This window comes from Montipora foliosa, chromosome 6 (assembly GCF_036669935.1).
Source record: "Montipora foliosa isolate CH-2021 chromosome 6, ASM3666993v2, whole genome shotgun sequence".
NCBI classification, from domain to species: domain Eukaryota; kingdom Metazoa; phylum Cnidaria; class Anthozoa; order Scleractinia; family Acroporidae; genus Montipora; species Montipora foliosa.
This window is the reverse complement of record NC_090874.1, coordinates 62468705-62481204: the sequence shown is the minus strand read 5'-3', so window position 1 is coordinate 62481204 and position 12500 is coordinate 62468705. Positions and strand designations below refer to the sequence as shown.

The following is a 12500-nucleotide window of genomic DNA, read 5'->3' as shown; positions in this document are numbered from 1 at the left end:
AATAGCCTGCCATTTAGAGCGGTTTCAATTGAGTGTCGAAAGTAATTAGATAATTACTTTGGTTTATGATTACTTCACTCAGTGATTGGTTCAAAGTTCTCGCGCCATTTTTTCATCCAATCAGAAGTGAAACCAAAACCAATCGTGGCTCACGCGTGCACATTTTCCCGCGCTTTGTGTCGGCTACGTGTAATTACTTCGAGTTTTGATTGGTTTGCCGGATTGTCTCAGTCCTTTTTGATTGGCTAAAGTAATTACTTTGGTTTTGGTTTTACGACACTCAATTGAAACTCGCTCTAAATACATGTAGCTTCTTGGCATTAGTAAAAGTAATGTAAAGCTCCCAAATACAAAAATCAATAAAATAATGACATTAAAATCTTTGCATCCGTCTTCACAAAATTCTCTTACAGGCCAGCAATTGGCTTAGTTCATCCAGACGGTATAGTCAAGCTCTTAAGCAGCTTATCTTAATTGGTGACAAATTATCTGAGGATAGCAAAGATGAGTTTGAACAACTAAGAGTGTCGTGCCTCCTAAATTTAGCAGCATGCCAGGGAAAGCTTGAACAGTTTGAATTTGTTGCTGAAAACTGTACAAAGGTTAGAAATATTTTATTGTTAAGTAATTGTAGCAGCTTGTCTATGACTTAAAGGTCATGCCCTCCAGTATTTGTGGAAAAGTTTAGTTTAGCGCCAGAAAACAGCTTTACACTGTACATCACCCCGGAAGAAGACACTTAAGCCAGGAGCGTCGAAACATCGGGTATTGAATCGTAACTTTTTCAATTATGTTGCATTCATTTTAAGTTTGGTTTACATGACTTTTTTGCCTTACAGTTATTCTGCTTTTAATGGGTGCAAAAAGTGTTTGAGGTCCACCACTTTTTAACATTAAGGTTACTTACGTCGTCAGGCATATGAATGTTTTTCGTTTCTCTACTAAAAGTGAACATAATTGGCCATTTTCTCCATGGTATTTTTGAGGCTCTCAGTTCAATGTGCCGTAAAACGTAGAAAACCAATGATAATCATTTGACTTATTACTGAGCTGGAAGAAGAAAGGGATCCACTCATATATGCAATCACAAAGTCCTCTTCAATGCAAAACATCTTCCAAAACGGATAGGCAAGGAGCCTGCGACATTATGACAATAAGACAGACCCATAGATATAACTGGATCAGCCATGTCATTGTTACGATTACTACGTGTTTTTATTCATTTATATTGTTCCTCTCTCTTCTATTGCCACCCGTGTCTCCTTTCACCCTTCATTATTGTCACTGTAGTTCCATGGGTCTGACCACGCGTTTATTCTTTTATAGGTACTTGCAATGTCACCCACAAATCTTAAGGCTCTCTTCAGAAGAGGACAGGTAAGTTCACACACTGTCAATTTAACAGTGGATTGATTGGCAAGTGGTTGTGAAGCTTTTGTTATGTATTGATGTGACACTTGCAAGTAAACTCAAGTCAAGGGCACCCAACGAGCAAATTAAGCGGAAAGCCTTTGCGTGAGATTTCTAGGCTCTAAACTGTCTAAAGAGATGTTTTTATTACCTAGAGAAATTTGATCTGTTCGGATATCTTAGCTGAAAACTCAAGTGTCCGAGAATTTTATGGACCGATATCTTCATCTCAGAAATTGCTAGCTGAACGTTACCTTCTAAGGACTTCCAACCCGACCATTTCCTCATCCGAAACTACTAGGTGACCTTTTCAAATGCCAAAAATTGCACAAATATCCCTTCCGAAAATGTAAGGGTGTACTTTTTCCTGGTAACGAATCTTTTAGGAAATGTCTTAGTAAAGAAATATTGAGCTGTTTTGCAACGTAGAACCGACATTCTTAGAATAGTTTGACTCTCTCGAACACGTATTTCACCAAAGATTATCGTTGGGTGCCCCTGTGAAGGGATTCTTAAGTGGATTAAAACAGGAACAGGAAAGGAGGTGGCTTGGCCTCGTCCTTTAAGCCGCTGTTACACCTGGAAACTTTTAGCTGAAACTTGTGTGAAAGAGCGCGGCAAAATGAGTTTCAGAAGGCGTTGCATCGTGTGACATAAAAGGTCGAAACTCGTTCGATAACGTTGAAAATGATGTCGATGTGTTGTTTCCATGGCCTTAGCCGGTTTCTGATTGGCTTACGCAGCGTAGCGTAAAAAGATCGAGCGAGACCAGTTTCACAAAGTGTTGTTACACGGTGAACCTCCTGTTTTTATCACCACTGCGATTGCTGCCACCGTTGCAGAAGTAGGTGGTTCTACTTTTCTTAAAACTTTTCTCGCAACGGAAGTTCAAAAAAAGTTTCACGAAACCGACCATGTTACACGGTACAATACCTGACCTGAAACTTGTTTCGCATCTCCGTTGCACACAAGTTTTAGCTAAGAGTTTCAACATGAAACATCAGTGGCTTTAAGATGTTGAATTTGCTTGTGGATGCTATAGATTCAAATACGGCTTTTAACCACAAATTGGATTTTTTTTTGTTTTTTTCTCATTTTTATATCCTTACTTTTAAAATGCCTGTTACATGCGTCACTTTTTACAATTTCAACTTATTTTTAATGAATATATACGAAATTTATAAATGTTGTCAAATTAACGCAAAACGAATTTCGATTGGTTTAATATTTAAAGCTCACGAAGACCCTCACTTATGTCCAGAAACGCAAACAATAAGCCATTTTCGAGTTCATATCTGCCTTCTCTTCAAAACGAGTCTAAGTGTGAAGTTTTCATTCATATGTAAAGTAGAAGTAATCACCATAGAAACTTTGCACGTAGACTCGCTTTGAAGAGGAGGCAGACATGAACGCGGAAATGGCTCATTAGATGCACGCCCAGTTTTGACATCCAATACGAAGTAATTATTTTCTTCCAATTTTCAACAATAGAGCGAGTTTCAATCAAGTCGTAAAACCAGAACCAAAGTAATTACTTTGGCTAATCAAAACGCACGGAGACAATCCAGTAAACCAATCAAAAGTCGAAGTAATTACACGTAGCCGACACAAAGCGCGGGAAAATGTGCACGCGCGAGCCACGATTGGTTTTGGTTTCACTTGTGATTGGTTGAATTATGTATAAAATGAAGCTAATTAATTATCAGTATCATTGTTATACCGGTCAATCATAGAGTTCTTAGTGTTTTGACGGAATCTAGAAAAAAGGAATAATCTGCTTTACATCAAGAGCTAACGAATTCCAAAGTTCAACACCAGAAAAACAAAGATAACGAATACCGTATTGTGTGGTCTGAACTTGCTTTACAAACGTGTATGAATGGACACAACATATTGGCTTAAAATCATCCGCAAAAAAAGATGGGTTAATTTATAAAACCACTGATGAACAAGAAAAAAAAATTCAGTATGATTATATCACAAAATTTTACTGAAAAGATTTAGGGATTTGAGCAATCCTCAAACTCTGCATTCTTCCATTTACTTGACTTGAATTTAAAGAACTAACAAATACCTAACAGTAGTTGCATGGAGAAATGCAACAACAACAGTGTTCAGTTAAATAAGGAGAAAGATGGCGAGTTTCTTTATTTGTGTCTCTACAGGCATTCGTTTGTTTGAATGAATATGAGAAGGCGAAGGAGGATTTAGAAAAGGTTTGGAGAGCGTCTAGAAGTACCAGTCTCCCTCCTTCCCTCCCTCCTCTCCGGGGCCCGGTTGTTCGAAAGCCGATTAACTTAACCCAGGATTAGCGTAAGCTTTGGTTTCATCTTTTCAACTTTTGAGTAAAAGTTTCTTTTGCTTATTTTTGTTTTTCAAGATTAACTTCTTTTAATGTATAATTTTGCCAAATTTCAGCGCTGAACAAATTTTTTGGAGTAGAGAAACAAACACCTTGGTTATATTTTAATCTGGGATTAGCGTTAATCGGCTTTTGAACAACCGGACCCTGTACGTTTGCGGACGTTAACATTTAGCGATAAAGGCCCGTTGAAACGGTTTTAACATTTGACCAACATTCGTCAACAAAGTTGAACGGATGTTGGGCCAATGTTGGACGCAAAAACAAGGGTATGCGGATGGAGGCCGTTCAAACGCTTCCAACATTGCGCCAACAAAAGAACCAATTAACACTTGCGAAATTTGATTGTGAGGAACAAAGAAGTAAAAATCAGACTCTCTCGTCCAGATAAACTGCGCCATTTTGACTTTTGCGGCCTGATGTGAGCATGCGTGTGTTCTACAATTGTTGAAAAGAGTGTTCAAACTGCTTCAACACCATTCAACATTTTCGAGAACAAAGGATAAGTTGAATCGATGTTGAACCAATTTAAACTAGATTCAACACGCTTTCAACAAGCTTTCAACATTTTTTACGCTTTCAACAATGTTGGACGACCTGTTCAAACGCACCGAACATTTGGTTCAACAAAGTGTTGAATGCACGTTAAAGCAAATGTTGAAACCACGGTTTAAAACGGGCCGTAATTTGCAGCGTCCTTTTCATCGCACGATCCGCCTTCAAACATCTAAAGTATAGACCGAATGCAAAAATGGCGCCCAATAAATTATTCTTTTGTGTTTGTGATAATTACTCAGTCTAGCCTCGTTTTACAACCAAAATTCTTTCAGTTTTACACGTGTTAACAAGGCTGGTCAGGCTACAAAGAATAATTTGTTGGCGGCCATGTTTTCATTCGGTCAAATTGTGAGGCCCTATTAGGGGTTATCGGGATACGGGATATTTGGGTAAAAAATTATAGGGATACGGGATATTTGGGCGGAAAATTAAAGGGATACGGGATATTTTTAAAAAGATTCTGGGATATCGAAGTTATCATTTTTTAAAAGAATCAAATAAGAATTAACGGGATACGGGATATTTTGGCCAAAAATTAATGGGATACAGGATACTCAGACCCCCCCTAATGGGGCCTCAATTGTAACAGCGATTGAGAGCAGAAAGAGCGAAGGGCTGCTTATCTCATTAGGGACCTTTAGACCTTTAGATTTGGCTACACGATAGATTGTCATCATTTCGCTTGTTACCCAACTGACGTTGTCAAGGCCTTCTTATGACGTGATAGAGGAGACGCCGGGGATCAGAGATGCCCGTGAAAGCGTCTGGATTAAAATGGAATCTCGTACTCCAAGTTGCCGTTGCCTTGTTAAGAACGCCTAATGTATGAGAAACAATATAGTTCTTTGTGAAAAATTCAGTTTTGCTGTTATCAGATACAGTAACTGCGGCATTTAACTTTCCGATGTTCCTGCTAGTTATTGCCCCTTGAGAAGTGTCTGTGGAGAGTACTCAAATACCAAGAGTTGCCTGTGTCCTTCTTGTAATTCCATTGCATGGGCGCTTTTCTCTCCTGCTCCGCAATGTTTGTCTTTCCTTGACGTTCTTCCACGGCACACGGGCGCTAAAATATCTGCCAGTTTTCAAAATAACTGTTGGAATTAAGTCGGTGATTCAAGTCTTACTCACGATTAGTCTAACGTTTCCTTTGCTTTGTCCTTGTTTTCTTTTGTTTACGTTTTTATTTATTATTATTTTATTATTTTTATTTTTTCTTTCAGGCTTTGACACTTGCTCCATGCAATTCTGCAGTGCAAGAACAACTTCGAATTCTAAAACATAAGCAAAGATTACACGATGAAAAATTGTCCAAAGCGCTTAGTGCCATGTTTGGACGCCGGAAAACGTCAATTGAGTAGTGCCGTTGACGCTGGTGAAGTTATACATCTCCCCTGCCTGCTGTTACTGATTTTAGTGCAGGGAACCCAGTAAAGTGACTTACTAGTTGTTTCGTTGCAGCCGGTCTGCAAGGAATTGCTGCACACCAGATGCAAATAGGCATTTGGGATTTTATGAGTGGTGTATTTTCCAGTAAAACACTCCTGTCTATATAATAAAGAGGCTTATACGGCGTAGGTTTCGCCAACTGCAAAAACAGACGAATACAGTGAAGATTTCATGCAATCAATTTTATTCATTTTATTCGTAACAGGTTACAACAAAGTTAGCGAAAGTTACAATGGAGAAATGCCGTGATTAAAAAATGTTCATGCTTAACACAATCTTAGGCTTAATATGAAGAAGTTTCAGAGCCGTTTGTGGTTAATCCAGGCAGAGTTACAAGGGACAAACTGAATCAGTTCAATGTCTTGACCAAGTTTTGTCTTCCAATATGGAAAGTGACTTTTTAGCGAATAATAGTCGAACAGTGTCCTTAATCACTAGGCCTCTGAAAAAATATTTACATTTTAAATCAACCAAGTTTCGTTTGCACATGTAAATGTATATTCATGATCCATTGGTTTCAATCTGGCTTAAAAAGAAGACTCGGTTGCCTTATTACACTTACATTGCAAACAATTGGATGTCCGCAACTTCAACTCGTGTCACGCGATACAGACCATGCAATTAACGTCGCAGAATGTCCCCCAAATGCTTCTTCTCAAGTAAGAATAAATACTTAATACTTAATTGACCACTTCCATAAATGGCGACCGCTTTTACATCCTTTTGTATTTATCAAGTGAAGCTATGGTTTTCGCAGTTAGGAACGCAATTTTTGCAATTGCGTAGAGAAGCTTGAAAAATTCAGGACTTCAACGGGGTTTGAACCCGTGACTTCGCGATTCCGGTGCGACGCTCTGACGTTGGGAGCTGGTCACCATCATTGATTCATTCCTCACGGGACCATTAGAACCCACAAATGACCAGCTCCCAACGTCAGTGGCTTCATAGCTCAGTTGGTTAGAGCGTCGCACCGGAATCGCGAGGTCACGGGTTCAAAGTCCTGAATTTTTCAAGCTTCTCTACGCAATTGCAAAAATTGCGTTCCTAACTGCGAAGATCATAGCTTCACTAGATTTCATATCCGCAGTTCATATATGATTCATTTCATATACCATTTCAGCATTTTGTATTTATGTTTATTATACCTACAGCCCTCATTTTAAAACCAACATTCTTTCGAAATTTGCTCGTCACAGCGAAGCTAGAAAGGCTTATCAGTATTAAAACAAAGGAATACTTTATTTGGCCGCCATTATAACAGTGGTCTATAAGGGCTTTTCAGGGCCAATGAAACTCAATCAACGAAACGATGGAACACAACAACAACAACTGTTAAGAATCCCAACTGACTGGAGGCAAAGCATTTAGCTATTAAGAACTTCGCCCGAGAAGTTGAACCACGGAATACCGGGAACAAATTCAACGAGTGGTCAGAACGAGTCTTGAACCCGGGAACTCCGGAACTCAAGGCAAGCGTCCTAACCGCTTGGCCGCACTACCTCCATTTTCCCTGACCTAAAAATAACCGCCACCCTCCTTCGTTAGAAATAGGTAGGAAATGCTTAGACTTACAGGGACACGTCGTGTTTTATATAAAAATTGGACTTGCATTTTTGGACATAGTCCTGCACTTAATTAGTGATTGACTTGATTCGGTAAACAAATAAAAACCAAGAAAAAAAAAACCGTTTTCGCTCTTTGGGGAAATTTACGATTCTTTTATCGCGTTTACTTTTTTGGGATTAGACTTAAACACTGACCAATAACAAAAGACGCACATAATCTGCGAGCAACCTCTCCACCAGCACCGTGAAGTGCGTGTGAACAAGTCACAGTTGAATTATATGTACTTGCTTCGTATGGGAGAAAATGGAGCGAGATTTTTGCATTTGTGAAGCGCGCTTAAGTCAGTTGAGTGTCTAAGGTAATCTCGTGATACCTCGCCCCCTTTTCCACTATTTAATGAAAAGTAGAAAGCCAGTCACAGCCTACAAAATCTTCCCGCGCTATGAGAATATGCTGCATGAAAATTTCGTAGGATTCTAATTGGTTAATCGCGCCGCTTTCTGCTTCTTCTGGTTTTAAAGGCCGACCTTCAAGCGAAAGGCTCTTCGACTGTTTGTTTTTGTTATGGAAATTCGCACTGCTTATCATAGCGATCTGATTGGATGAATTTCAGATTTGGCGGAATTTTCATATATTAACATTGTTCCACACCACCCAATGCCCGTCGGTTGAAGGTGGGCATTTAACATCGTCAGATGCCCAGAAAATCTTCGCATACACCTTATTCCAAAATGGCCGCTGATTTATGCGGATACAAATTGGCCCTTGTTGCCTCGTTCAAGATAAAATATTCTTTTGAATTTTAAGCTTAAGAAAGAGGCATCAAGGGCTAATTTGAATAAAAACAAATAATATTTAAATGGAGGCCATTTTGGAATAAGGTGTATGGAGTTGTTCAATGTAGACTCGACCCAGTGTCTCTCTGGCGCTTGCAATTCTTCCCGACGTCTTTGTTAAAAGCAAAATTAATCTACTGGTCAGGATCTTCACCTTTGTTCAAAAGACTAGGAACTTTCTGAATCTTCACTGGCCGAGGAGCTGTTAAAAAATGTTAAAGATTATCTATTAACTGAAGTAACGAGAAGATTAGGTTACCCATGCAGTTTAAAGAAAACAAGGTCTATATACTCATTGCTTGGACAAAGTGGTCGTTATGTCCTACAAGTTTTTGAGAAGACTTCAGTAAAATGTGTTCGAAGAAAAACTGCTTAGGAAATTTGTTGCCCAAACATGGAATATTTCTTTGCACACAGTGGCGGATCAAGGGGAGCCTCCCCCCCCACCCCCCTTAGTTTTGGTTTTGGACCGAAGCCACCAAAACACCTTAAAACACCAACACTGTGAAAGGGCAAAAACAAAATGTTTGAGAGCGGGCCCCCACCTTACCTCCAGGTCTGGATCCGCCACTGGCACATGTGTTGAAACGGCAGAGACTGGGAAATGTTGTCCTCTTTGTTATTAGAGAAAAGAAAACTGACACCCAGATTAATGAATTTAACATCCCTGCGAAGGTCATGGCAAAGTAGAAGGGAAAAATTGAGAGAGGAACAAAAATTGATTTTCACTTGTTTGACTCTTGGTTGGAGCGATGATCAATGCAAAGCTCTGTTGCTTAACTTCCTGGATATCAAGAAAACTCCCTGACGGTGTTCAGATTTTAAAAAATACGAATTACGCAATGACGTTTTTCAATACCCTAAGAACAATTTAGTACCTCCTTCCACGAAGCCCATCAATGCAGTGGAGCAGCAGCACAACCAAAGCACAGGCAGTGGAGAGGCCGTTGGCCTCGAAACAAAACACATGACGCATATAATCTCCGCACTCTGCGCAATGCGTACCCTGACTGAAGACAAAAATAAGAGAACAAGTTGTAGTACTTTGGAGGTACAATGTAAAGTACGAGATGATAAATGTTAGCCCCGGTAAATGAAAACTACGCTTTACAAACAATAGGGAGTTTATGAAACGACAAATGCCAAAACACAGTGATCTGATCAATGGTTAAAATCGGCTGAATGTGCAGCACACATTTGGGTGCATATTTTTGCGGTACTCTGCACAACGAAGACGTGAAATGATCGCCAAAGTTGAGGTTTTAACGACAACCGGAGCATCCAAATTTAAATATTTCATTGTCATTTTTCACTCTGAGACCGCTCGTACCCAAATTATTTTTAGGATACTTTTCCCACATTGTACGACGTGAACGAGACGGAATAATCGCTGAAGACTTAGTGCAAAGTTATATTTTGAGGTAACGTTTTCGTGAGAGTCGCCGTCGTATTTCCGCTTAATTTAATAATTTAAGTCTGTAATGTGTCGGGGACACTTGGAAAAAAAAAACGAGTGGACTTAACGGTAGTCGATTATATGACCTTCGTAATTGTAAACGATCATATATATTATTGCTGCGAGCCTATCTTCGTGACAGTGTAGGACCTGGGCTCTTTATAAATGCTTTTCAACATTAGATCAATCCGTTCACCGCGATATTTTTCGCTGGTTGGAGATGATTTTGGGAAGATGCAGTAAGTAGGATCAGCGGCATTAGCTGGTGGTTCTCTTGCCTTCGTGGAATCATCCTTGTGCATTTGTCGATCCGTAGGTAAAGATTTATCAATCGCAGGAAGTATTCATCAAGGTCTCAAAAGGTTTAGTGGCCTCTTTACGTTCCTTGTTTTAGCCACATTACACTAGCTTCATACTTCGATAGACGTTCTTTACATAAATGCATCGTCTTCACGGCATCTCCGCCCGTGTAGTGATTCCAACCTCCAAAGTTCTCCCATCGAACGCACTTCGTAATCAATGATAATTTGCTCCCAGAATTGTTCTCATAAAAAGTGATGAATGGTCAGGCAGGATTCGGTGGAATATGAGTATTCCAATTTCAAAAAGGCATTACGATTCATACGGCGTTTACGAAAGGCAATCACGTGTCGTACACTGGTTTCCTATCCAGATACCAACCCCGCCCGACAGGGATTGAAGGGAAGCAGTGAATATGTCAAGTCTCAAGACCGTCTCATGTATATTACTATAGTTTATTCACTCGAAAAATGGAACTAATGACCACTGCAATTCGCGCTTTAACTTGCTGTAAAAAAAAAGTTAAAGTAAACTAGGAAATGATCAACATGTCAGCCTCGGTGGCGAAGCTACTCGATTCTCTTTTATTTTCTTCAATCTTTCTGGGTTTAGTATTTTACTAGCAAACGACATGTCCTCTCAAGGGGCCATTTGCGCAGTTATTTTGAAGACACGCACCAGCTTACTTATATATGATTCAGGGAAGTCTAGCTAAGGGAAAAGTATTTCAGTCCTGTCGCATGAATGATAGTACTCGACGCTTATTGAAACCATCTCGAGAAGTATATGCTCAGATCCTCAAACTTCATTTTATAAGATTGAATTTCTTCCCTTACCATTCTTCTTTGCTTCCAAGCGACTTTCGAAAGCACTTCAATAATCCGAGATTACTACTAGTCTCAAATAACTTTCAGCACTATTTGTGCATATATTTTTATGCAAATAATTATGCCTGTCTATGTTGTCGTGTTTCTTGGTCCCCTTGCAATACTAGTTCATTCCTATTTTTCACCATGATAACCAATAATATTATCTCTTTTACGACATTCCTAATTTTAGTTAGACAAGATGTACTTTTGTAAAGAATTTACTAAAAATAATTCTTGCTCTTTTGTTACTTATTTATTGGTTTAGAAACAACAACAATATATTGATTCGTTTTCTCAACGTTTTTCCAGCAGTGACTCACCTTCCTTCAGGAAATAAGTTTTGGACCACGAGGATCAGGGGCCCTCCAATAACATATGACATCAAACTCATAACGGCAAATATGAAACCAGAATTTCTCTGAAATTGAAAAGACAAAGCTATTACATATACACTAACGATGAAAACATCGTGGAAAGGGGTACATCAAACGTACGCGTTACCCAGAAAATTTGTTATAATGTTTTATAATAAAGTTTTTTAAAATGAATTTCGGAATAACGGAGGAGACCTGGATATGATTTTAGACAGCCACTCCATGTTGTGTCGTTTTGCCAAAGTTGTTCGGCTTTATCAAACCCAAAATAATTTCTCTCATAAAAACTTCTTCAACTTATGAAAATAATACGAAACGGGCGATAAAAATTAGCTGAAAATTACTTGAACTTTACTCACCTTGTTTTCGCCAATTAGTTCTGTTGCGAAGCTGAGGGAACAAACGAGCACCGAGGAAAAGCCAAGCCCGAGAAGCACAACAGCAGGATAGATCATGACTATGTTGGATTGAATGATGAAATACGACATCACTCCTGAGCAGACAACAAGTAGAGCAGCAATGGTAAAACACCCCTAAAACAGATCCAAAATTAAAAGAATGTTAGCAAACGAGCAGACATGATCATCCGATGAGAGGAGTGCATAACATGATCTTTTTAAGGTCGATTACGTCTCGAGCAAATTTAACTACCGTAAATCCTCTATTAAGCCCCCCCCCCTCTCACATAAGGCCCCCCTCTCACACAAGCCCCCCCTCTCTGATAAGCCCCCCCCCCCCCTTTTCAGAGGAGGAAAGTTAATAAGCCCCCCTTTCCCCCTCCCCCAATCGTACCGAAGAATTATAGTATCATAAATTTCAAGGCTGTTAATATAAAACATTTGCATGTCAGAGATAACAAATGTAAATATAAGAGGAGTTTTCCAGAGATTTTCATTTGTAAGTTGTGTGCGACAAATCAATACAAGTAACCATTCTCATAAAAATTACCGAAGAACATAAGAATTTTGTTTTTGTTACTTTAGGCTCCCACAAGTGAATTAAATACTTTTGCCAGTGACTTTAATTGTACAACGCGTAAGTCTACTCTGTCTCATACCACGGTATTTTTGCAACAGGTGATGCGTTTCGCTAAATTAAATAAGCCCCTCCCCCCCTCTCTATTAAGCCCCCCTCAAAAGTGCTTGAAAAAAATAAGCCCCCCGGGGGGTTTAATAGAGGATTTACGGTATCTAGATAATAGACCCCTTGAGGGTTTTTCACCGCCATCTTGTCTGGGGGGCAAAAACGGCTAAATTTACAGTAAATGCATGGGATTTTGGCCAAGGCCAACTTTGAACCGCTGTAGCGCCGCTAAAAAGAGAC

The 12500-nt window shown here is 39.4% G+C and overlaps 2 protein-coding genes across 5 annotated transcripts in view; one reads left to right on the top strand and one right to left on the bottom strand.

Moving 5' to 3' along the window:
- The window catches only part of LOC138008080 (peptidyl-prolyl cis-trans isomerase FKBP5-like), a 12294-nt gene extending 5590 nt beyond the window's left edge, over positions 1-6704 (top strand). The window contains exons 4-7 of one of the 4 annotated variants that reach the window (XM_068855267.1): positions 414-602; positions 1327-1377; positions 3576-3626; positions 5551-6686. In XM_068855267.1, coding sequence (XP_068711368.1) covers positions 414-602; positions 1327-1377; positions 3576-3626; positions 5551-5688 — 429 coding nt within the window. In that variant the 3' untranslated portion in view covers positions 5689-6686. Of the gene's footprint in view, positions 1-413; positions 603-1326; positions 1378-3575; positions 3627-5550 lie in introns of all 4 variants that reach the window. The other 3 variants (XM_068855264.1, XM_068855266.1, XM_068855265.1) reach the window with 3 other exon arrangements.
- Positions 6144-12500, bottom strand: part of LOC138008084 (uncharacterized) — a 166966-nt gene continuing 160609 nt past the window's right edge. The window contains exons 10-12 of the mRNA XM_068855274.1: positions 9057-9188; positions 8333-8380; positions 6144-6216 (exon numbers count right to left, since the gene is read on the bottom strand). The gene's annotated coding sequence lies outside the window, so the exon portion shown is untranslated. The remainder of the gene's footprint in view (positions 6217-8332; positions 8381-9056; positions 9189-12500) is intronic.